This window comes from Malaclemys terrapin, chromosome 1 (genome assembly GCF_027887155.1).
Source record: "Malaclemys terrapin pileata isolate rMalTer1 chromosome 1, rMalTer1.hap1, whole genome shotgun sequence".
NCBI lineage: Eukaryota > Metazoa > Chordata > Testudines > Emydidae > Malaclemys > Malaclemys terrapin.
Window position 1 is genome coordinate 343500082 of NC_071505.1, and position 27005 is coordinate 343527086.

General features: G+C 48.0%; 1 protein-coding gene across 1 annotated transcript in view; it reads left to right on the forward strand.

Moving 5' to 3' along the window:
• The window catches only part of LOC128842975 (disintegrin and metalloproteinase domain-containing protein 20-like), a 189397-nt gene that overhangs the window by 20794 nt on the left and 141598 nt on the right, over positions 1-27005 (forward strand). The window contains exons 5-7 of the mRNA XM_054039427.1: positions 5905-5981; positions 6507-6714; positions 20087-20158. Of these exons, the coding sequence (XP_053895402.1) occupies positions 5905-5981; positions 6507-6714; positions 20087-20158 (357 nt within the window). The remainder of the gene's footprint in view (positions 1-5904; positions 5982-6506; positions 6715-20086; positions 20159-27005) is intronic.

Sequence of the window (27005 nt, forward strand, 5' to 3'; positions counted from 1 at the left end):
AGCCCTGGAGTACTGGTCAATAAGGGAGATTCCTGTCAATAAGGGAGAAATGTGATGGATTGGGAATACGTCTGTACAACTTACAAATTCTGGTTGGGGAGTTGTACTATGAAAACCTGCTGTATTATGAGTGCCTATATGCATGTGGATCCATCCTTGCTGACAGGTCTGTAGCAGGTACACACAGGTACACACCAGGCAGAAGTACAATGGGATGGTGCTTAGGACCCTGCGCCTCTATTCAGGATCAACCCACCTGAACAATGGGTGAGCTGCATTCTTTGCAAATCAGTTTAGCTGACTATCCTGAAGTAAGGGGAGAGAGCAGTGGAAAGCTACCCAAAGGACAGACTAAAAGAATCCAAGGAGGTTTAAATTAGCGAGCCACATAGAAACAAGGAGAGCCACACAAGCAGGAAGTTTTGTGATCAGTGAGAGGAAAAAACACAATCATAGAATCATAGAAGATTAGGGTTGGAAGAGATCTCAGGAGGTTATTTAGTCCAACCCCCTGCTCAAAGCAGGACCAACCCCAACTAAATCATCCCAGGAAGGGCTTTGTCAAGCCGGACCTTAAAAACCTCTAAGGATGGAGATTCCACCACCTCCCTAGGTAATCCATTCCAGTGCTTCACCACCCTCCTAGTGAAATAGTGTATCCTACTATCCAATCTAGACCTCACCCACTGCAACTTGAGACCATTGCTCCTTGTTCTGTCATCTGCCACCAGTGAGAACAGCCTAGCTCCCTCCTCTTTGGAACTCCCCTTCAGATAGTTGAAGGCTGCTATCAAATCCCCCCTCACTCTTCTCTTCTGCAGATTAAATGAGCCCAGTTCCCTAAGCATCTCCCCGTAAGTCATGTGCCCCAGCCCCCTAATCATTTTTGTTGCCCTCCACTGGACTCTCTGCAATATGTCCACATCCTTTCTGTAATGGGGGCCCCAAAACTGGAACAATAGTCCAGATGTGGCCTCACCAGTGCTGGATAGAGGGGAATAATCACTTCCCTCGATGTGCTAGCAATGCTCGTACTAATGCAGCCCAATATGTTGTTGGCCTTCTTGGCAACAAGAGCACACTGCTGACTCATATCCAGCTTCTCGTCCACTGTAATCACCATGGTCCTTTTCTGCAGAACTGCTGCTTAGCCAGTCTGTCCCCAATCTGTAGCAATGCATGGGATTTTTCCATCCTAAGTGCAGGACTCTGCACTTGTCGTTGTTGAACATCATTAGATTTCTTTTGGCCCAATCCTCCAATTTCTGTAGGTCATTCTGGACTCCATCCCTACCCTCCAGCATATCTACCTCTTCCCCTCAGTTTAGTGTCATCTGCAAACTTGCTGAGGGTGCAATCCATCGCATCATCAAGATCATTAATGAAGATGTTGAACAAAACCGGTCCCAGGACCAACCCTTAGGGCACTCCACTTGATACTGGCTGCCAACTAGACATCGAATCATAGAATCATAGAATATCAGGGTTGGAAGGGACCTCAAGAGGTCATCTAGTCCAACCCCCTGCTCAAAGCAGGACCAATTCCCAACTAAATCATCCCAGCCAGGGCTTTGTCAAGCCGGGCCTTAAAAACCTCCAAGGAAGGAGACTCCACCACCTCCCTAGGTAACGCATTCCAGTGCTTCACCACCCTCCTAGTGAAATAGTTTTTCCTAATATCCAACCTGGACCTCCCACACTGCAACTTGAGACCATTGCTCCTTGTTCTGTCATCTGCCACCACTGAGAACAGCCGAGCTCCATCCTCTTTGGAACCCCCCATCAGGTAGTTGAAGGCTGCTATCAAATCCCCCCTCATTCTTCTCTTCTCGAGACTAAACAATCCCAGTTCCCTCAGCCTCTCCTCATAAGTCATGTGCTCCAGACCTCTAATCATTTTTGTTGCCCTCCGCTGGACTCTTTCCAATTTTTCCACATCCTTCTTGTAGTGTGGGGCCCAAAACTGGACACAGTATTCCAGATGAAGCCTCACCAATGTCGAATAAAGGGGAATGATCACATTCCTCGATCTGCTGGCATGCCCCTACTTATACAGCCCAAAATGCCGTTAGCCTTCTTGGCAACAAGAGCACACTGTTGACTCATATCCAGCTTCTCGTCCATTGTGACCCCTAGGTCTTTTTCTGCAGAACTGCTACCTAGCCATTCGGTCCCTAGTCTGTAGCAGTGCATGGGATTCTTCCGTCCTAAGTGCAGGACTCTGCACTTGTCCTTGTTGAACCTCATCAGCTTTTTTTCGCCCAATCCTCTAATTTGTCTAGGTCCCTCTGTATCCGATCCCTATCCTCTAGTGTATCTACTACGCCTCCTAGTTTAGTGTCATCTGCAAACTTGCTGAGAGTGCAGTCCACACCATCCTCCAGATCATTAATAAAGATATTAAACAAAACCGGCGCCAGGACCGACCCTTGGGGCACTCCGCTTGAAACCAGCTGCCAACTAGACATGGAGCCATTGATCACTACCCATTGAGCCCGACGATCTAGCCAGCTTTCTATCCACCTTATAGTCCATTCATCCAGCCCATACTTCTTTAACTTGGCAGCAAGAATATTGTGGGAGACCGTATCAAAAGCTTTACTAAAGTCAAGGAATAACACATCCACTGCTTTCCCATCATCCACAGAGCCAGTTATCTCATCACAGAAGGCAATTAGGTTCGTCAGGCACGACTTCCCCTTGGGGAATCCATGCTGACTGTTCCTGATCACTTTCCTCTCCACTAAGTGTTTCATAATTGATTCCTTGAGGACCTGCTCCATGATTTTTCCAGGGACTGAGGTGAGGCTGACTGGCCTGTAGTTCCCCGGATCCTCCTCCTTCCCTTTTTTAAAGATGGGAACTACATTAGCCTTTTGCCAGTCATCTGAGACATCCCTTGATCGCCACAAGTTTTCAAAGATAATGGCCGATGGCTCTGCAATCTCATCCGCCAACTCCTTTAGCACCCTCGGATGCAGCGCATCCGGCCCCATGGACTTGTGCACGTCCAGTTTTTCTAAATAGTCCCGAACCACTTCTTTCTCCACAGAGGGCTGGTCACCTTCTCCCCATATTGTGCTACCCAGTGCAGCAGTCTGGGAGCTGACCTTGTTCGTGAAGACAGAGGCAAAAAAAGCATTGAGTACATTAGCTGTTTCCACATCCTCAGTCACTAGGTTGCCTCCCTCATTCAGTAAGGGGCCCACACTTTCCTTGACTTTCTTCTTGTTGCTAACATACCTGAAGAAACCCTTCTTGTTACTCTTAACATCTCTTGCTAGCTGCAACTCCAAGTGTGATTTGGCCTTCCTGATTTCACTCCTGCATGCCTGAGCAATATTTTTATACTCCTCCCTGGTCATTTGTCCAATCTTCCACTTCTTGTAAGCTTCTTTTTTGTGTTTAAGCTGGTCGCCTGGCATATTTACGATTCTTTCTACACATCGGGATGGTTTGTTCCTGCAACCGCAATAAGGATTCTTTAAAATACAGCCAGCTCTCCTGGACTGAGCCGTTAATAAGTACCTGTTGAGCCCAACAATCTAGCCAGCTTTCTATGCACCTTATAGTCCATTCATCCAATCCATTCTTCTTTAACTTGCTGGGAAGAATACTGTGGGAGACCATATCAAAAGCTTTCCTAAAGTCAAGGTATATCACGTCCACCACTTTCCCGATATCCACAGAACCAGTTATCTTATCATAGAAGGCAATCAGGTTCGTCAGGCATGAGTTGCCCTTGGTGAATCCATGTTGACTGTTCCTGATCACCTTCCTCTCCTCCAAGTGCTTCAAAATAGATTCCTAGGGGACCTGCTCCATGATTTTTCCAGGGACTGAGGTGAAGCTGACTGGTCTATAGTTACCCAGATTCTCCTTGTTTCCTTTTTTAAAGGAACCCCTATGGTACAGTGGGGCCTTGCCTACTGTAGCTGGGTGGTCACCTGCTCCTGCCTGGGTGGGCTTAAAACAGCCCTGGAGAGGGCAGGGGTAGGGGGGAAAAGCTGGGCTGATTGGGAAGCAGCCGCAGCTGGGGCCATGCCCTAAACAGACCCAGCTGGCTCTATAAAAGCCAGGGAAGCCAGGAGCAGACAGATTCTCTCTCTGCCTTTAGAGGGAGAAGGGCCTGGCTGCTGAGGAGTGTACCTGGGTACCTAAGGTGGAGCAGGGCTGGGGGAAGGCAAGAGGAGCTCTGGCCTGGAAACCCCCCCGGCTCCTGGCCTAGTATAAGGCTGAATAGGTACTGAGGTTGCAGGGGCAGCCCAAGGGTAGGTAGAGGCAGCAGGTCCAAATCCTTGCCTGTGATGAGTGGCTTATATACTGCAGTCTGCTCCAGTGAATGAAGGCTAGATGGGGCTGGGCAGTAGCCATATACTGAGGTGAGGTAGGGATAGGTGGTGGGGGTTCCCCTGGAAGGAGGAGACCCAGAGACTGTGGGGTTACTGCCAGGGGGCAGCACCCCAGTGGAAAGGGGCACCGGGGTCAGGGAAGGACACAGGGGCCCAGTGATAGTGAGACATCGGCTGACAGAGGGTTCTCCAAAGGCTGGAAGCTAATTCCCTGAGAGACCAGCAGGAGGTGCTGCAGGGGTGAGTCTTGCACTGCTACACCTGCTTTTCTGAGCCCAGATGACCACAAGAAGTTTGGGCAGCCAGGGGACTCTGATATGATCCCAAACAATGCCCTGGTGTGGTAAGTAAACTGATACGGTACAGTGCATGTAATACTTACTGTTCTGCCAACTCTGCCCACATATCTACACCAGCGACATCATCACAGGACCTAACCAGATCAGCCACAACATCACCGATTCATTCACCTGCACATCCACCAATGTAATATACGCCATCATGTGCCATCAATGCCCCTCTGCTATGTACATCGGCCAAACTGGACAGTCCCTACGTAAAATGATAAATGGACACAAGTCAGATATTAGGAATGGCAATATACAAAAACCTGTAGGAGAACACTTAAATCTCCCTGGACACACAATAGCAGATTTAAAGGTAGCCATCCTGCAGCAAAAAAACTTCAGGACCAGACTTCAAGGAGAAACTGCTGAACTTCCGTTCATTTGCAAATTTGACACCACCAGCTCAGGATTAAACAAAGACTGTGAATGGCTAGCCAAGTACAAAAGCAGTTTCTCCTCCCTTGGTGTTCACACCTCAACTGCTAGAAGAGGGCCTCATCCTCCCTGATTGGACTAACCTCGTTATCTCTAGACTGATTCTTGCCTGCATATTTATACCTGCCTCTGGAAATTCCCACTACATGCATCTGATAAAGTGGGTATTCACCCACGAAAGCTTATGCTCCAATACGTCTACTAGTCTATAAGGTGCCACAGGACTCTTTGTCGCTTTTTGAAAAAGCAGGTGATTCAAGGTTGTATAGTTTCAGAGTTATGTTGAGTATGCTTCAGCCCTCTTCCTTCCTTGGACATAATTGTATTAGAAAAATTCATGTAATTTCCAGTAGGCTTATTTTTCTGTTAATATGTCTTTAACTAATTATTGATGGTAAGGTAGTAGAAGCGTGAATAGTAAGGTATTAGGAATTCATTGTGTGAAAGGTGTAATATTTGAGAACCTCTCTTTGAAGCTCACTCAATCTCTGCAGCATTGTCTCTGCACTTTTAACATGAGTGAAAAGCAGCAAAACTTGGTTTTAACACCAAAGTCAGCAGATCTGAGTACACAGGAGAACAGATCTGCTGAGTGAAAAGGTGTCATTCGTACACTCCTTTTTCATATTAGAACCCCATTTTGAGATCAGATGCAAAAAAAATTAGACTTTGCACTGTGTATATTTAATTTTGTGTAACTAGTATCTGTTATTCTGTTTGACTAATATTAATGATAGAAAAGAAAAACTTTTTTTTTTTGGACCTTGCAGGATGATTGCTACTACTCTGGATATGTAGAGGATGTCCCAGAATCTGTTGCAGTTCTCAGCACCTGCTCTGGACTCTGGTAATGTAGACTCCTCAGTATGCTAGACTGCAAACATTATGAATTTTCTTCTTCTGAAACGGAAAGTTAGATTGAACATAACAGAGTAACTGGTTAGTGCCCCTTTATCTTTTCCTAATGCAGATTTCATGCTAATCAGTTAAGTGTCATTTGCTGTTACTGCATAGGGCTAGAATCACAAGTCTGTAATCTTATATATATATATGTAGTGCAGTATGTAGTGCAGTGATCATGGATCTGTGGCTTGATGGCCATTCGGGGCTCTTCGGGCTCTTAACTGTGCCTCTCAATGGTGGCTGTGTTACCAAGAACATTTCTAGTCAATTGTAAATTGGAAATGTTTTTCCTTCCATAGCACATTCCTGTCAGGAGGCAAAGGAGGAGATTTCAGTAAAAGTTCTGCAAAATCTGCATTATACATCAAAAATAATTCAGATGGAAAATTCCTGACCAGGTCTAATATGTTTGCAGAGTTTTTTAATTTTCTCAAGTCTCTAAATCACACTTCAATTTTGCAATTCTCAGGGGCCATTTGATGATTTACCATTTAAACTATGAAATTGAACCTGTTAAATCTTCCTCTACATTTCAACATGTTATTTATCGAATGGCAGCTGATGAAGATTCACCTGATCGATGTGGAGTAACTGATGAAGATATCAAAGATCAAGCCACTAAAGGCAGAGAACATCAAATATCTATGGTTCAGATGGAGAGACAACTTGAAGTAAATGTAAGTGTTTTTTATGGGCTCACATAAAGTAAATTCATATTATGTAGAATGGGTAATCAATAGGCAGACTGTGGGCCAAATCTGGACTACTATATGCTTTTGAATGGACCCCACAATCTTATTTTTTTTTTACTCATTATTATTGGGTTTTTTAAATTATTTTCTCTGGAGTCTGGACCTTGATTATACCTTGACCAAGAAATTTGTGCCTTAACAAAAGATAATTCACTATCTGTGATGTAGAACATACTAAGCTATGCATGTTAGGCCCATTTTTCAAACTCATTGTTGGAAGTAACCTCAGTTGTGCTGGAAATTCATTTTGTAGTCAGGGGAACAAATTAATTCTGTTACCCCTGAGTTTACCATCCATAAGTCTGGTAGCTAAAAGCATTCCTATCTATTGATTGTGAAAGAAGTATTTTGTCACCATCATGGAATCTATTCAACGTGTGCCTAAATGCCCCAGTTGGTAGTTCCAGCTGTATTTCCCTTTGCTGATTTCTTTCTAGAAATGTTTTCAATTCTGCTTTGACTTGATTTTTTTCAGGGTCAGATAAATTCCAGTATTCCACTTCATCTGGCAGAAGGTCATTCCTCCCCCCACCCCCTCCCCCCATCTGTTTCACTTAGGGAAGGCCTGACACTCTGGGAAAGAGTAGTGGGGTAGTCGAGCTGTCACACCTTTCTCCTCCTCCTTGCATCTTGACCCATAGGTCTAAATGAAGGGGAGTGCACTAGGAGCAGGTAGGTGAGATTAGGCCTCGGTTCTCCAGTGCCTGTCTGCCCTAGCTGTGGAGATAACCCACGATGCACAGAAGCTACATTACATCTCAGGAGTATCCCTCCTACATGAAAGACTAAAGACATAACCCAGAGAACTGCCACCAGGTGATGCTGCTGGGACTGGACCCAAGCCCACCACCTCCGATACATGGTGGAGAATATGGGCAACATCTGAGTCCTGTGAAAAGTGTAATTCCCCCTCCTGTTCACTGACCCACTATGAGGTTGTAGAGGTTGTTCAAGATAGGGGAAGCCGGCCTTGTGACTTTTTACGCTACTTTGGGAAACTGAGCCTGGGGCTCCTCTATGTGCTCTGCGTTGTCTGTCAGTGTGTGTTCACCGCAGACTAGACCCACTCAGACAAATTACCAGGAACAAGGTTTATTCTGTAAAGAACAAAGAACAGGATTACAGTCCAGCAACCTCCTCTCTGCTTGCCTGCTTCATGCTCCCAGCTCAGTCAGTGATGAGACCTCCTGCTGAGAGAGCAGAGGGTACATTGTACAACACAGCCCCACTTACAAACATGTTCTAACTCTCACAATATCTAAACCCCTAAAACAAATAAGCCCATGTTCTCCTTTTGTCTCATTTAAACTCTTCTCAGGGTGCTCTTTAAGCCCTTTTTGGTCCTACGTGTAAAGAACATAGAACAGGATTACAGCAGCATTCTCTCTGCTTGCCGGCTATGTGATCCCAGCTTAGTCAGTGCTGAGACCTCCTGCTGTGGGGGAGAGGGTACATCCTGGCAGGAAAAGACGGTTACTCACCGTTGTAACTGTTGTTCTTCGAGATGTGTTGCTCATATCCATTCCATTAGGTGTGTGCGCGCCGCGTGCACGATCGTCGGAAGATTTTCTACCCTAGCAACACCGGCGGGTCGGCTGTGGAGCCCCCTAGAGTGGCGCCTTCATGGCGCTGAATATATACCCCAGCCGACCCGGCGCCCCCTCAGTTCCTTCTTGCCGGCTACTCCGACAGTGGGGACGGGGGGCGGGTTTGGAATGGATATGAGCAACACATCTCGAAGAACAACAGTTACAACGGTGAGTAACCGTCTTTTCTTCTTCGAGTGCTTGCTCATATCCATTCCATTAGGTGACTCCCAAGCCCAACTTAGGTGGTGGGGTCGGAGTGAGACATTGCTGTGTGCAAAACCGCTGATCCGAAAGCAGCATCGTCTCTGGACTGCTGCACTAGTGCATAGTGAGCTGTAAATGTGTGGACTGATGACCAAACCGCTGCTCTACAAATGTCCTGGATCGGAACTTGTGCCAGGAAAGCCGTCGAGGAAGCCTGGGCCCTCGTGGAGTGAGCGGTGAGGTGCGGTGCTGAGACACCTGCCAGGTCATAGCAAGTCCGGATGCAAGATGTAATCCAGGAGGATAGGCGTTGTGAGGAGACCGGTGAGCCTTTCATTCGGTCGGCCACTGCAACGAAGAGTTGCGTCGTCTTTCTAAAGTGCTTTGTGCGGTCAATATAGAAGGCCAGGGCCCTTCGTACGTCCAGGGAATGCAAACGTTGATCCTGGCGAGTGGCATGTGGTTTGGGATGAAAGACCGGGAGAAAGATGTCCTGGTTGATGTGAAAAGGAGAAACCACCTTAGGGAGAAAGGCAGGATGTGGACGAAGCTGCACTTTATCCTTATGGAAAACTGTATAAGGGGGCTCGGATGTAAGCGCCCTGAGTTCAGAAACGCGCCTTGCTGAGGTGATGGCTACAAGGAAGGCTGTCTTCCAGGATAGGTACAAAAGTGAACAGGTGGCCAGTGGCTCGAATGGAGGACCTGTGAGCTTGGAGAGAACCAGGTTGAGGTCCCACGTCTGAACGGGCTGACGTTGTTGTGGGTACATCCGGTCTAAGCCCTTGAGGAATCTAACGACCATCGGGTTAGAGAATACCGAGGACGCGAGTTCCCCTGGGTGAAAGGCCGATATAGCGGCCAGGTGAACTCTAATTGAAGATATCGCCAACCCCTGCTGTTTTAGGGAGAGGAGATATTCCAAAATGAGAGGAATGGGTGCCTGCAACGGGGACATGGCTCGTTGTTCGCACCAACAGGAGAACCGCTTCCACTTGGCCAGGTACGTGGTGCGTGTTGAGGGCTTCCTACTGCTCAGCAGAATCTGTTGGACAGAGTGTGAGCATTGCTGCTCTGCCTGGGTGAACCATGGAGCAGCCACGCCGTGAGGTGGAGTGATTGCAGGTCGGGGTGACGCAGCCGGCCGTGGTCCTGAGAGATGAGATCCGGACACAACGGAAGCGGGATCGGTGTCTGAACCGAGAGTTCCAACAGTGTGGTGTACCAATGTTGTCTCGGCCACGCTGGAGCGACCAGAATTACCTGTGCCTGGTCTCTGCGCAATTTTAACAGTACCTTGTGGACCAGAGGAAACGGAGGGAAGGCATAAAACAGATGGTCTTTCCAGGGAAGGAGAAACGCATCCGAGAGGTAGCCCGGAGCTCGACCTTGTAGGGAGCAGAACACGTGGCACTTCCTGTTGTCTCGAGATGCAAACAGGTCTATCTGGGGAAACCCACACCTCCGGAAGATGGAATGTATGATGTCTGGACGGATAGACCACTCGTGCGTCTGGAAGGACCTGCTGAGTCGGTCCGCTAGAGTGTTCTGGACTCCAGGGAGGAACGATGCCGTGAGATGGATTGAGTGGGCGATGCAGAAGTCCCACAGGCGAATGGCCTCTTGGCACAGAATTGACGAACGTGCTCCTCCTTGCTTGTTGATGTAAAACATGGCCGTGGTGTTGTCGATGAGAACTAACACACAGCGGCCACGTAGGAGATTGAGAAATGCCTGGCACGCCAGGCGCACCGCCATCAGTTCCCGAACATTGATGTGCAGGGCTAGCTGGGGTGCAGTCCACAGGCCCTGGGTATGGTGTTCGTTGAGATGGGCGCCCCAACCCAGAGATGAAGCGTCTGTGACCAGGTGCAGAGAGGGTTGTGGGGCGTGAAATGGCATCCCCTCGCAGACCACATTGTGATCTAGCCACCAGGTGAGGGAGGTCAGGACCGAGATCGGGACCGTGACCACCATGTTCAGGCTGTCCCGATTTGGTCGATATATTGACGACACCCAGGTCTGGAGTGGGCGAAGCCGAAGTCTGGCATGCCTGGTTACGTACGTGCAGGAGGCCATGTGACCCAGCAGGGTAAGGCACGACCTCACCGTGGTAGTTGGGAACGCCTGGAGCCCTTGAATGAGGCTCGTGATGGTGCCAAATCGGTTGTCTGGCAGGATGGCTTGTGCACGTCTGGAGTCTAGAACTGCGCCTATGAATTCTATTCTCTGGGTAGGTTCTAGAGTGGATTTGTCCTTGTTGAGTAGGATGCCCAACTCGTTGAATGTGTGCACTATTATGTGGACGTGAGCTTGAACTTGCTCCTTGGTGCGACCGCGTACCAGCCAGTCGTCTAGGTACGGGAACACCTGTATCCCCTGCCGACGAAGGTATGCTGCCACGACAGCCATACATTTCATGAACACTCTTGGGGCCGAGGATAGGCCGAAGGGAAGGACTGCAAATTGGTAGTGCACCATGTTTACGACGAATCGCAGGAAGCGTCTGTGAGGTGGGTAAATTGAGATGTGAAAGTATGCGTCTTTCATGTCGAGGGCGGCGAACCAGTCTCCAGGATCGAGGGAAGGGATAATGGCCCCCAAAGAGACCATGCGGAACTTCAACTTTACTACGAATTTGTTGAGTCCGCGCAAGTCCAAGATGGGCCGCAGGCCTCCTTTGGACTTGGGGATCAGGAAGTAACGGGAATAAAATCCCCTGCCCCTTAACTCTACTGGAACCTCCTCTATGGCCCCCATAGCAAGGAGCGTGGAAACCTCCTGTATAAGAAGTTGCTCGTGAGAAGGGTCCCTGAAGAGGGACGGGGAAGGGGGGTGGGAGGGGGGGATAGAAGAAAACTGGATAGTGTATCCCCTCTCCACTGTGCGGAGGACCCAACGGTCCGAAGTTATAAGGGACCAAGCACGGTGGAAGTGGGAGAGACGATCCCGAAAGGAGGGGGCTGGATCCTGGGGGATGACTGGGGCGCCGTCCTCGACCGCACCTTCAAAAGTTCTGCCTGGGGCCTGAAGGTGGTCTAGGTGGCCCTTGGTTCTGGCCGGGTTGAGGGCCGGCCCACCTTCTTCTACCACCTCGCCCTCGCCTCCGGGTCGAGTCCTGTCTCTGACGAGGCGGGGGGGGGTAGAAGCACTGAGGCTGCGGCCTAAATGGTCTGCGCTGAGGGCCCACAACATGCATCCCCAGGGAGCGCATGATTGTTCTCGAGTCCTTGAGGCTCTGCAGGCGAGAGTCCGTCTTGTCCGAGAACAATCCATGTCCCTCAAAGGGCAGATCCTGTAGGGTTTGCTGTAGCTCCGGAGGCAAACCCGAAACTTGAAGCCAGGAGATCCTCCGCATAGCGATACCTGAAGCCAGGGTCCTCGCAGCTGAGTCTGCTATGTCCAAGGAGGCCTGCAAGGAGGTCCGAGCCACCTTCTTACCCTCCTCTACCATGGCTCCAAACTCTTCCCTGGACTCTTGGGGAATCGACTCCTTAAACTTCCCCATAGAGTTCCAGGAGTTAAAATTGTAACGGCTCAATAGCGCCTGTTGGTTCGCCGCTCTAAGTTGCAGCCCTCCGGCTGAGTAAACCTTACGGCCAAACAAATCGAGCCGTTTAGCCTCTTTTGATTTAGGCGCTGCAGCCTGCTGGCCGTGGCGCTCTCGTGCGTTCACTGATTCCACCACCAGTGAACACGGTTGGGGGTGGGTATACAAGTACCCGTAGTCCTTAGACGGGACAAAGTACTTCCTTTCCACCCCTCTCGCTGTGGGTGGGATAGAGGCAGGAGTTTGCCATATCGTATCCGCATTGGTTTGTATCGTGCGGATCAGGGGTAGCGCCACCCTCGATGGGGCATCCGCTCCGAGGATGTTCACGATAGGGTCCTGTACTTCCACTATCTCCTCCGCCTGCAGGTCCATATTACGGGCCATCCTATGCAGGAGATCCTGGTGAGCCCGAAGATCTATCGGAGGGGGACCCGTACATGAAGTGCCCGCCACTGCCTCATCCGGAGAGGAGGAGGAAGACGCCTCCGGTGGTACTGGATCCAAGGGGGGGTCCTGATCCCCTTGCTCTTGGGCCGGAGCATCACCTGTACTCGGGTCTATGGTGTCAGGTGGCGTGGACACGGAAGCCTCCATGCCCCCTGGCGGAGGCCGAGAGATGGTGGATTCTGGGGCCCTTCTAACCGAGTGACCCGAGCGAGAGGTCGATGGTATTGGAGCCCCTTGCTCCTGGTGGTACGCCCACGGGGTCCAAAATGACCAGTGAGATGGTCCATGAGAGTGGTCCTCTGCCATCTCCTGCCAATGGCCCAAGTTCCGTTCCTCGGCTTGCCCTTGAGGGGGGTATGCCGATCTCGACAGGTCCTCCGAGGAGCGAGACACCGATCTTGACGGCCATGGCGGTGCCGAGAGAGATGAAACGATCCCCGTGGGCTGCGGTGCCGCACGGTACCGGTCCGGAGATGATCTATCTCTGCGCGGTGCCGGCGAACGGTGCCGGGACCGCGATCGGTGCCGATGACCTCGTCGGTGCCGGGAGTCGGATCTGGACCTCGACGAGGACCTGGAGTATGCCCGGTGCCGGGAGCGGCCTCTCGACGTCGAGCGTCGACCGTAGCGGTGCCGAGAACTACGTCTCGACGTTGATCGGTGCCGACGATCATAGCGGTGCCGAGACGTAGACCGGTGCCGAGACGAAGATCTTGGCCGCGAGTACGACCGGTGCCGAGGTGATATTCGGTGCCGGGACTGCGAGCGGCGTGGGGACCTGCTTCTGGACCTGGACCGGTGCCGAGGTTCCAGCCCTTGTGATGGAGGGCGCATCAAGGCAGGTTTCCCCCTTGACTGGACCGGGCGGGTCAACGGTGCCGTCGGTGCCAGTGGTTGAGGCGGTGCCGGCTCCGTGAGAGCTATCAAGTCTCTCGCCGCCACGAAGGTCTCCGGAGTCGACGGGAGTTGTATTACCGCCGGTCTCGGTGGAGACGCTATCTGCACCGGACTCAACGGCCTCGGTGCCGGAGTCGACAGTGCTGGAGGCACCTGTTTCCGGTGCTCCACCGGCGCACTCGGCTCTACCCCCGGCACTGGGGGAGCCGGCGTCTTCGGTACAGAGGTCCCCGTCTTATGGGCTTTTTTATGCCCCGGGGATAATGACCGGCGCCGAGGTGCCTGCTGCGGTGCCGACGAGGTCCGGTGCCGGGGAGGTTTGTCCGACACCGCCCGCGTTGTCGGCATTGCCGGTGCTGCTGGGGCACTGCGCACCGAGGCGCTAGGTGCCTGGGCCTGGCTCGTAGAAGGAGTGTCCGGGTCGCTCGTGGGCATAGGTTTAGCGCAGGAGGCGCACTGCTTGAAGCCGGGAGCTCTGGGCATGAGCCCGGGCCCGCGGCCGGGGGAGAAAGGGGGCGACGACCCCCTTAGTCCCCTGGACTATTATAACAAATCTAACAACTTTAAAAACTATTTAACTATTAAACTACAAACACTAGAACTATAACTATAACTACAACTGCGAATAACTAACTAAGCTAGGGAGAGTGGAGGACAGCTATGCCGCGCTCCACAGTTCCAACGACCGTCAGGGGCGGTAAGAAGGAACTGAGGGGGCGCCGGGTCGGCTGGGGTATATATTCAGCGCCATGAAGGCGCCACTCTAGGGGGCTCCACAGCCGACCCGCCGGTGTTGCTAGGGTAGAAAATCTTCCGACGATCGTGCATGCGGCGCACACACACCTAATGGAATGGATATGAGCAAGCACTCGAAGAAGAACCAGGAATTTCTCCCAACATGCTGCAGTTTCAAGTCCACAATTTGTAGTTCCCAGGACTGCTGTTGAAGCACACTGGACCTTGGGCAACAAAAGGACCACTGGACCACTGATTGAATGATCCTAAAGAGGTCACAGATACAGAAAAGCTGATTAAATGAATTTTGGAGAACCCGCAAGAGCAAGGGCAGATACTGCAACAGATTGCTGCCCAGCAACAACCGCTAATTTGCGAGCTGGCGGCCCAGAACCAGGCACAACGAGAACACCTGATCCAGCAGGTGGCAATGCTATTACAGCTCCAGGGGGCATCCAACATCACAGTTCCTGGGTCTGTAGTAGATGCTCTCCTCCCAGAGATGCCCATCTGGCTTATGAAAATGGGCCCTGGAGATGACCCCAAACTTTCCTGGTCACCTTTGAATGGATGGCCACCATACCATTGACCATCCAAATAGCCCCATACTTGATCAGCCCTGTGCAAGAAGCATATAGGAGCTTGGACCCTGCTGAAGCATTAGACTACACCAAGGTTAAAAGCAACCTGTGGTGTTGTGCAGTCTATATGTTTTTATAAAAGTTTAATATGTGAATATAATGTAACTGAAATATGCTTCATGCAAAAGATCTCTTGTAAGGTATCATTACAAAGCTTATAATCTACTGAGTGTGATCATCCTATTTGTAGGACCACTCTTGTACCTGAAACTAAAAATATAAAATATAACTCTGAGGGCCTATTGTGATTATGTGAAGTGTGGGCCATTAATGATGGTTTGGATTATTGATGACTCTCATTAACTAGGACCATTGTCTGCAAATGGCTGTGCTTTACCTGCAAGTCTTCCTGTATATGTGTGTGCTGGCAAGTGGGTAATGAAGTCTTGCAGTGACACATGATCATGTCATCTGAACTGGAATCCATCTTTAACCTGTTGCTTTTCCAGTGGGGGGGGGGAGGGGGAGTGGAAACCCAGAGGGACAAAGGGTTCCCATCTTATGCAAAATCCCCTAGCTACCACCTGAGCTGGAACAAGAGCTGTACAGGGGAAAGAATTGTGCCCAGGCCTGGAAGGTGTCCAGTCTGAGGAAAAAACTTACTGAAGCATCTCTGAGGGTGAGATTATCTGTATTCAGTTTAATCAGACATAGATGTGCGCATTTTATTTTATTTTGCTTGGTGACTTACTTTGTTCTGTCTGTTACTACTTGGAACCACTTAAATCCTACTTTCTGTATTTAATAAAATCACTTTTTACTTATTAATTAACTCAGAGTATGTATTAATACCTGGGGGAGCAAACAACTGTGCATCTCTCTCTATTAGTGTTATAGAGGGCGAACAATTTACGAGTTTACCCTGCATAAGCTTTATACAGGGGTAAAACGGATTTATTTGGGTGTAGGCCCCATTGGGAGTTGGGCATCTGAGTGCTAAAGACAAGCACACTTCTGTAAGCTGCTTTCAGGTAAACCTGCAGCTTTGGGGCAAGTAATTCAGACCCTGGGTCTGTGTTGGAGCAGACGGGAGTGTCTGGCTCAGCAAGACAGGGTGCTGGAGTCCTGAGCAGGGAAAACAGGGATAGAAGTAGTCTTGGCATATCAGGGGGCAGCTCCCAGGGGGGTTTCTGTGATCCAACCCGTCACACAGCCATACTAGATTGTTTAGATACCAATCCCAAGTTGTTTCACTGGAGGTTTCTCAAAGAGAGATACCTGGCCCCATGTGGTGGTCAAAAGGACCAGTGTTGGCACTGGTTATACCCAGAAAAACAGACCGGAGTGAAGGTGGTGGAAATTGTGTTAGGATAGTTCATCCATATTCTCCCAGTCGTGATGAAGGAATGGGTGAAGTGCTATCCGCCATCGACCCTCGCAGAGGCCATGACCTTAATGGAGAACTACAAGTGTGCTGAGAGACCAGCCTTACTGACAGTGAGGGGAGTGCCCCTGGAAGGAAGATTCTGATCCCTAGCAGGGGCCTGTTGAAAAGGAAGGTTGAGAACAGCTAAATTGGTCATCATCCTAGGAGATGGCCCTGACTGCAGGGAGAGACCTAACTGCAGAGGTGGAATGGAGAGGAGGCTTGTGCTCCCAAAGAGGGGGATATGCCCTATCAGGAAGACCCACAGCACCAGAGGTGGGCCAGCCAATAGCAACCCCAAAGGGGAAGTGCTTCGAGTGTTAATGGCAGGGGCAGTTCAGATGGGAGTGTCCCTTTGTGAACTGCAGTTATGGGGAGGCATGGTCAGCAGGCACCTGAAAGAGGACCCAACTAGGATGTTGCTACCAGTATGGGTCAATGGCACCAAAATAATGGGCCTGGTGTACTTCAGATGTAGCCAGACCATCATGTGGACTAGCTTGCTGGAGTCCCCTGACATGGTGGGGGCACCCTATTGACATCCACTGTACCCATAGCGATGTGCTGCCCTACCCCATTGAGACTCACAGAGTCGGCTTAGTGACCACCCTGATCTACCCGGTAATATTTGGACAAGACTGGAGATGGTTTGGAGAACTTCAGCAGCTGTGGAAAAAAGAACCTCCCTCCCCAACACAGGCTGAACGAAGCCTAAAAATGAGAGGGCTTTTGTGACAGGACAAGGCAGAGGTTCTGGTTGGGGACCCTGAGTCCAGTCAGGAATGCTGATCAGCCAGCCACCACACCCAGCCTTCACACAGCTTTAGGACCTAAAAAGGAACTTCCCACTGGGACTTCAGTCCTTTTCTTCATCAAGGATTGTGGTATTCGATGGGTTACAGCAAGCAACTGCAGGTAGTTTTGGTTTTCCACTGGAAAAACAAAGAACCACTGCTCTAAAGAAACCCATTAGTAAAGGAAAATGATTATATTTTTATAGTAGCACTTACCCAGCACTGTCAGTTAGCTTCATGCAATTCTTCTCAAATTCAGTGTTGGCGCCAAGAAAATAGTATTCTGGAGAATTACAGAACCATAGAATCATAAGACATGATGGGACCTCGAGAGGTCATCTAGTCCAGTCCCCTGAACTCATGGCAGGACTAAGTAGTATTTAGACCATCCGTGACAGGTGTTTGTCAAACCTGCTCTTAAAAATCTCCAATGATGGAGATTCCACATCCTCCCTAGGTTAACCTGTGTTTAATCACCCTAAAAGTTAGGAAGATTTTCCTAATGTCCAACGTAAACCACCTTTGCTGCAATTTAAGCCTATTGCTTCTTGTCCTATCATCAGAGGTTAAGGAGAACAATTTTTCTCCCTCCTCCTTGTAATAACCTTTTATGTACTTGAAAACTGTTGTTATGTTCTGTGAGAGACCCAGACCAATTGGGAACAGCAGAGTAGCAGAAGAGAGATATACTGGCCACTGGATAAGTAGTTTTCTGTTCCCTGAGTGACCAGAGCAGGGGCTGCTCCAGGTCAATAGACCACCTGACTCCAATTAACCTGCTAAGAGTCAGGTGAGGCAGTTAAGCACCTGACTCTAATTAAGCCCTTCTGATGCTATAAAAGGGCTCATTCCAGTCAAGCCAGGGAGAGCCAGGGAGCTAGAGGAGAGGAAGTGTGTGAGAGGAACTGGGAGCAAGAGGTGTGCAAGAAGTTGAGAGTGAGTAGGCGTACTGCTGGAGGACTGAGGCCTTGGCTACACTTACCAGCTAGTTCGACGGCTGGAAATCGAAGTTCTGGGTTCGACTTATCGCGTCTAGTCTGGACGCGATAAGTCGAACCCGGAAGTGCTTGCCGTCGACTGCGGTACTCCAGCTCGGCGAGAGGAGTACCGCGGAGTCGACGGGGGAGCCTGCCTGCCGCGTGTGGACCAAGGTAAGTTCGAACTAAGGTACTTCGACTTCAGCTACGTTATTCACGTAGCTGAAGTTGCGTACCTTAGTTCGAATTAGGGGGGGTAGTGTAGACCAAGCCTGAGAAGTACAAGTGTTATCAGACATCAGGAGGAAGGTCTGGTGGTGAGGACAAAGAAGGTGTTGGGAGGAGACCATGGGGAAGTAGCCCAGGGAATTGTAGGTGTCGTGCAACTGTACCAGGAGGCACTCTAAACAGCTGCAGTCCACAGGGTCCTGGGCTGGAACCCGGAGTAGAGGGCGGGCCCGGGTTCCCCCCATACCTCCCAACTCCTGATCAAACACAGGAGGAATTGACCTGGACTATGGCTTCTACCAAAGGGGAAGGTCTCTGGACTGTTTCCTGACCCACAGGGTGAATCTGTGAAGCGAGCAAATCCGCCAATAAGTGCAGGACCCACAAAGGTAGAGGAGGAACTTTGTAACAGTTCCCTTTCAGTCTTCTCTTCTCCAAACTAAACAAACCCATTTTTTTCATTCTTCCCTCATAAGTCATGTTTTCTAGACCTTTAGTTATTTTTGTTTCTCTTCTCTGGACATTCTCAGACTTCTTCACATCTCTCCTGAAGTGTGGGACACAGAAATGGACATTATACTCCAGTTAATGCCTAATAGTGCAGAATAGAGCAGAAGAATTACTTCTCATGTCTTGCTTACAACACTCCTGCTAATACGTCCCAGAATGATTTCTTTTTTTGCAACAGTGTTACACTGTTCACTCATATTTAGCTTGTGATCTACTATGACCCCAGATCCCTTTCTGCAGTACTCCTTCCTCGGCAGTCACTTCCCATTTTGTCTGTGTGCAACTAATTGTTCCTTCCTAAATGGAGTACTTTGCATTTGTTCTTATTGAAAATTTCATCCTATTTCCTTCAGGCCATTTCTCCAGTTGATCCCGATCATTTTGAATTTTAATCCTATCCTCCACAGCACTTGCAACCCCTCCAATCTTGGTATCGTCTACAAACTTTATAAGTGTTCTCTTCATGCCATTATCTAAACCATTGATGAAGATATTGAACAGAACCAGACACAGAACTGATCCCTGCAGCTTATGCCCAAATAAATCTGTTAGTCTTTAAGGTGCCACCGGACTCCCTGTTGACTCTATTATCTAGTCTTTTTATAACTAACTTTTACAAAACACAGAGCTTATAGTAGATCATAAGCTAGTAGATCACCTCTCCTAACTTCCATAAACTACTTATCAACAAACATTTCTAACAATCTTAGTCATAATAAACTTCTATATCAAAGGCACCCAAATTCAAGGTTTCTATCCACCTATTTTCTTTCAGTATCAATTTGTTAACTCCCATTCTGATGAGCAGAAACTGAAACCTACACCTAATTTTGACCTTGCTTCCAGAAGCCCTGTTTATTCCAATTAACCCTTAACTATGTAGTGTTCTGTTTTACTAACTCATGGTGGCTGAATGCATTCAATATGGTTGCAGTTAGTTTGATCAAAATCTGGGGGGCATAAACCCCTCAAATCCAGAGCAACAGCAAGACCCCAATCGATGTGCCTTTCCAGCTTGACTGTGAACCACTAATAACTATTCTCTGGGAATAGTTTTCCAACCAGTTATGCACTTACCTTATAGTAGCTCCATCTAGATTGGATTTCCTTAGTTTGTTTATGAGAAGGTTGTGTGAGATAGTATCAAAAGCCTTACTAAAATCAAGGTATACGATATCTACTGCTTCCCCCTATCCACAAGGCTTGTTACCCTGTCAAAGAATTATAATTCTGTAAGATTTTTCTGTTGTGTGGGTGACATAATACAGGAGGGTATGGTTCAGAAGTGTATTTTGCATGCAGTTAAACACATCAATTTATTTTACATAACGCTGCTTTACATGTCTTTTCTTCCAGAAAGATGAACTAGACACTTTGTACACATCTACCAGATATTTAGAGTGTTATTTTGCTGCAGACAAAGCAAAGGTAAGTATTTTTTTTCTAACTTTAAATTATTTTATTAGTGATCCTTCTGCACTTAAGTCACCCATTAAAAGTATATATGCAACATTGACGTTCGATTTAAGCATTAGGATGTGACTCATTCTGCTTAGTCATTGGCTAGAAATATAAATATACCCTTCAGTTGATGAAAGTTGGATATTTTAAAATCAGCCGGTCCAGATAACTTGCATTGAACAGTTTTAAGAGAGCTCGCTGAGTAACCTGCTGAACCACTCATGTTGATTTTCAATAAGTCTGAGAAAACTGGGGACGTACCAGAAGACTGGAAGAAAGCTAATGTTGTGCCAATATTTAAAAAGGGTAAATTTAATGACCCAGTTAATTATAGGCCTGTCAGACCCGCATCGATCCCAGGCAAGATAATGGACTTGCTGATACAGAAATTGATTAATAAAGAATTAGAGGAGGGTAATATAATTAATGACAATTAACATGGATTTATGGAAAATAGATCCTGTCACACTAACTTGATACCTTTTTTCATAAGATTACACGTTGGGTTTATAAAGTAATAGTGTTGATGTAACAGACTTCTTTAAGGCATTTGGCTTGTACTGCAGAACATTTTGATTAAAAACATGGAATGATATAAACTTAAGATGACATACATTACATGGATTAAAACTGGCTAACTGGTTACTTCTTTGAGTAGTGTCCCTGTGGGTGCTGCACTTCAGATTCTGGTGCATCCCTGCATCATAGATTGGAGATTTTCAGTAGCAGTGCTCAGTCGGGGTGTACATGTGTGGTAGTCCTCACACGGTGCCGCTGGCATCTCATCTAGCACTCATGTGACCCAACCCTTTCAGTTTCTTCTCAACCATCCTTGACTGCAGGCAGAGCTCAGTGGCAGTGCTGTCTTTTCACTTACTCTAGAAATAAATAAGTTAGTTTTAATTTAGTAAGTCTCTTTACTTAGTTAGCTTAGTTAGATAGTTTTCTCCAAAAATGAAAACCCCCTAAACCCCATTTTTATTGTTCTTTTCCCCTTCCCCACTGGGGAACTTTTAACAGTCATGATGCCAGATTCTCCATGTTTTAAACGATGTGACTCTTGCTGTGAGGCTATGCCAGTCTCCGATGGCCACTCTATGTGTGTCTAATGTTTTGAGGAGACTCATATCCCTCAAAAATGTGCCCACTGCAGTAACCTGAAAGCCATGGCACAGCCTGACAGAGACCTTCACTTCAAAATGATCCTAATGGAAAAGTTCCTCAGACTACTGATACAGGACCAAAACCAGTGTCAGCAGATAGCTCCCTGGGCAAACCCTCCGCTAAAGAAAGTGCTCAGTCTTCCAAAGTTTCTAGGAAGCAAGCCGTGATCTCCCCTCACAGGGACACTTAGAAGAAGAGGTCCCCAGTGAGGTAGCTGTCCTCGTTGCCAAGCTCGACTAGATTTATTATATTTTAGGCTCTGGGCACCTCCGGCACCATCCCTCTGCGGACTTCTGCTGAGGCCAACCATACTAACAAATTGTCGAGGCACAGACAGTGCGTGACACTAGACCGGGATATCATACAGGAGGATCTGGATGACCTTGTAAACTGGAGTAATAGAAATAGGATGAAATTTAATAGTGAAAAGTGCAAGGTCATGCATTTAGGGATTAATAACAAAAAAAAATTTGTTATAAGCTGGGGACTCATCAGTTGGAAGTAACAGAGGAGGAGAAGGACCTCAGAGTATTGGTTGATCACAGGATGACTATGAGCTGCCAATGTGATATGGCCATGAAAAAAGCTAATGCGGTCTTGGGATGCATCAGGTGAGGTATTTCCAGTAGAGATAAGGAGGTGTTAGTACCGTTATACAAGGCACTGGTGAGACCTCATCTGGAATACTGTGTGCAGTTCTTGTCTCCCATGTTTAAGAAGGATGAATTCAAACTGTAACAGGTATAGAGAAGGGCTATCAGGATGATCCGAGGAATGGAAAACCTGTCTTATGAAAGGAGTCTCAAAAAGCTTGACTTGTTTAGCCTAACCAAAAGAAGGCTGAGGGGAGATATGATTGTTCTCTATAAATTTATCAGAGGGATAAATACCAGGGAGGGAGAGGAATTATTTAAGCTCCGTACCAATGTGGACACAAGAACAAATGAATATAAACTGGCCATCAGGAAGTTTAGACTTGAAATTAGATGAAGGTTTCTAACCATCAGAGGAGCGAAGTTCTGGAACAGCCTTCCAAGGGAAGCAGTGGGGGCAAAAGACATATTTGGCTTCAATACTAAGCTTGATTTGTTTATGGAGGGAATGGTATGATGGGATAGCCTAATTTTGGCAATTAATTGATCTTTGACTATTAGCAGTAAATATGCCCAATAGCCTATGATGGGATGTTAGATGAGGTGGGATCTGAGTTACTACAGACAATCCTTTCCTGGGTGTCTGGCTGGTGAGTCTTGCCCACATGCTCAGGGTTTAGTTGATCGCCATATTTGGGGTCAGGAAGGAATTTTCTTCCAGGCAGATTGGCAGAGGCCCTGGGGGGGTTTCGCCTTCCTCTGCAGCGTGGGGTATGAGTAACTTGCCGGAGGGTTCTCTGCACCTTGAAATCTTTAAACCATGATTTGAGGACTTCAGTAGCTCCGACATAGATTAGGAGTTTATTACAGGAGTGGGTGGGTGAGATTCTGTGGCCTGCATTGTGCAGGAGATCAGACTAGACAATCATAATGGTCCCTTCTAACCTTAAAGTCTATGAATCACTGCCGCCGCCACCGGCACCGACGCAGCCATCGGTACTGACCAACAGACCAAGAACGGCACCAACTGTTCCGACCAAGACCATGCACAAAACGGTAACACTACCAATCAAATCTACAACAATGGCAACATCAGCACCAAAACAGGTGGCTTCACAACAGTTTCTGCAACACAGAGACACTGAAGTGAGGGGCAGTGACTGTGAGATGGTGAAGTTCAGAATCCTGACAAAAGGAAGAAAGGAGAGTAGCAGAATACGGACTATGGACTTCAGAAAAGCAGACTTTGACTCCCTCAGGGAACTGATGGGCAGGGTCCTCTGGGAGAATAACATGAGGGGGAAAGGAGTCCAGGAGAGCTGGCAGTATTTTAAAGAATCCTTATTGTGGCTGCAGGAACAAACCATCCCAATGTGTAGAAAGAATAGTAAATATGTCAGGCGACCACCTTGGCTTAACAGTAAAATCCTTGCTGATCTTGAACACAAAAAAGAAGCTCACAAGAAGTGGAAGCTTGGACAAATGACCAGGGAGAAGTATAAAAATATTGCTCAGGCATGCAGGAGTGAAATCAGGAAGGCCAAATCACAATTGGAGTTGCAGCTAGTAAGGGATGTTAAGGTGAAGGAGAAGGGTTTCTACAGGTATGTTAGCAACAAGAAGAAGGTCAGGAAGAGTGTGGGCCCCTTACTGAATGGGGGAGGCAAACTAGTGACAGAGGATGTGGAAAAAGCTAATGTAGACAATGTGTTTTTTGCCTCTGTCTTCACAAACAAGGTCAGCTCCCAGACTACTGCACTGGGCAGCACAGTATGGGGAGAAGGTGACAGCCACCTGTGGAGAAAGAAGTGGTTCAGGATTATTTAGAAAATCTGGACGAGCACAAGTCCATGGGGCCCGATGTGCTGCATCCGAGGGTGCTAAAGGAGTTGGTGGATGTGATTGCAGAGCCATTAGACATTGTCTTTGAAAACTCCTGGCGATCAGGGGAGGTCCCAGATGACTGGAAAAAGGCTAATTTAGTGCCCTCTTTAAAAAAGGGAAGAAGGAGGATCCGGGGAACTACAGGCCAGTCCGCCTCACCTCAGTCCCTGGAAAAATCATGTCGCAGGTCCTCAAGGAATCAATTTTGAAGCACTTTGAGGAGAGGAAAGTGATCCGGAACAGTCAGCATGGATTCACCAAGTGCAAGTCATGCCTGACCAACCTAATTGACTTCTATGATGAGATAACTGGCTCTGTGAATGAGCGGAAATCAGTGGACGTGTTATTCCTTGACTTTAGCAAAGCTTTTGATACAGTCTCCCACAAGTATTCTTGCCAGCAAGTTAAAGAAGTATGGGCTGGATGAATGGACTATAAAATGGATAGAAAGCTGGCTAGATTATCAGGCTCAGCGGGTAGTGCTCAATGGCTCCATGTCTACTTGGCAACTGGTATCAAGCAGAGTGCTCCAAGGGTTGGTCCTGGGGCAGGTTTTGTTCAATATCTTCATTAATGATCTGGAGGATGGCGTGGATTGCACTCTTGGGAAGTTTGCAGATGACACTATACTGGGAGGAGTGGTAGATATGCTGGAGGGTAGGAATAGGATACAGAGAGACCTAGACAAATTAGAGGATTGGGTCAAAAGAAATCTGATGAAGTTCAACAAGGACAAGTGTAAAGTCCTGTACTTAGGACAGAAGAATCCCATGCACTGCTACAGACTAGGGACCGAGTGGAGATGCAGCAGTTCTGCAGAAAAAGAACTAGGGGTTAGAGTGGACGAGAAGCTGGATATGAGTCAACAGTGTGCCCTTGTTGCCAAGAAGGTTAATGGCATTTTGGGCTATATAAATAGGAGCATTGCCAGCAGATTGAGGGACGTGATCATTCCCATCTATTCTGCATTGGTGAGGCCTCATCTGGAGTACTGTGTACAGTTTTTGGCCCCACACTACAAGAAGGGTGTAGAAAAATTGGAAAGAGTCCATTGTAGGGCAAGAAAAATGATTAGGGGGCTGGAGCACATGATTTATGAGGAGAGGCTGAGGGAACTGGGATTATTCATTCTGCAGAAGAGAAGAATGAGGGGGGATTTGATAGCTGCTTTCAACTACCTGAAAGGGGGTTCCAAAGAGGATGGATCTAGACTCAGTGGTACCAGATGACAGAACAAGAAGTAATGGTCTCAAGTTGCAGTGGGGGAGGTGTAGGTTGGATATTAGGAAAATCTATTTCACTAGGAGGGTGTTGAAGCACTGGAATGGGTTACCTAGGGAGGTGGTGGAATCTCCATCCTTAGAGGTTTTTAAGGCCCAGCTCGACAAAGCCCTGGCTGTGATGATTTAGTTGGGGATTGGTCCTGCTTTAAGCAGGGGGTTGGACTAGATGACCTCCTGAGGTCCCTTCCAACCCTGGTATTCTGTGATTTTAAGTCTTTTCGATGCCACAATCACCCCTGCTCAGCACTGATGGATCTCTGGGCTGAATGTCGGAGCAGATACCCATTTCACCTGCTCCCCCACCTATCTCCAGTGATGATGATGAGGATTTACATGGGAGCCACTTCTCTTCCCAACATTCCTCTCCCACAGAATGAAGATAACCATGAGAAGCAATGAAAACTAAGACCTGTCAGAGTCATGAGATGCAGCAATGGTATGGATCTGTCCACCGATGCTCTTTCATATGCAGTGCGCCCCGGGATCTGTGGTGGCATATAGGGCTCACTACACCAGACCCTTTACTCCAACCAGGGACAAGATCCAATCACTACCACCATCCTCAAGCAGGGAGACTTTGGAGGCACCGGAGGCCTTGGCAAACTAGAGGGAAGAGGACACAGACAAAGACGGCATTTCACTGCCCCACAACTCATCCTCTTCCCCTGATGAAGCAGTAATTCCACTCCCTCCAACCATGATGGATGATCTGAATCAATTTCAAGAACTCTTTAAAAGTGTAGCCACCAGCCAACACATCCCACTAGTATAAGAAAGCCACCACAAGTTGCTGCAAATCCTGCACACATCCACATAATCCAAATAGCATTACCACATAATCCAAAATAGCATTACCCATAAATGATGCAATAATGGAACCGGTGGAGAACATTTTGCAGACTCCAGCAACAATACTACCTACTAGTAAAAGAGCAGACAGAGAATACTTCATACCAGTTAAAGGGATGGACTTCCTCTTTTCTTATCCACAATCTAATTCCCTAGTTGTAGAAACCGCCAACCACTGTGGCAAACAACCCCAATACCGGTCCACTCCTCAGGACAAAGAAAACAAATGCTTAGACCTTTTTGGCCAAAAAGTGTACTTGTTGGCTACACTACAATTCTGGGTTCTCAGTTATTCAGCCTTGCTAGCCAAATACAACTTTGACAAATACTGTAAAGCTTCAGTGCTGCACAAGCAGGACACTGCATCATTGAAGCATTCCACCTCTATGAGAATGGTACCCACAACTCTTTCAGTTCCATCTGCAACTAGGACAACCAGTAAGATGGCCTTGGTACTGGGAAGACGACGTACCTCTGTTACAGTCTTTGTGCCCCACAAGGCCTCCTCATCAGTACAATCTACTTTGACCAAAGTGGACTTGCCAGAGTGGCATATTCCCTCAGTACCAGCAATGGAATGGGACCCAGCTCTTCAAACTCAGATTCCTGAGGGAACTACTCCTTTGCTAGTTAAAACAGGAGATTATCAGTACTGAGACAAGCATGATCACATGATCACCTTTCCATGGTACCGCTTGACTCTCCTACACCTTCAGAGGTATTAAGGCTTCCCCTCTTGATGGGAAAGACTTTTCCTCCAATTTTAATATTTTGATCAACGGTTCCCTGAAACTTCAGACAAGGGATTTCTATCCTGACACTTTTGACAAGAGGAGGGAGTTGCATCAAAGAGCGGCCTATGTTCCCCTAACCTGGTTCAGGCACCAGTACATGCCACTCCAGATGCATTGTGGGCCTCTCCAGTGGCCATACTGGGTTCGTTGGGCTGCATATCATCAGCAATTTTCCCATACCCCTAGTCTCTGTCATGGGGAATATGGGAGAGATGCATCCCTACTGCAGCTGCTCTTCCTTCATTAC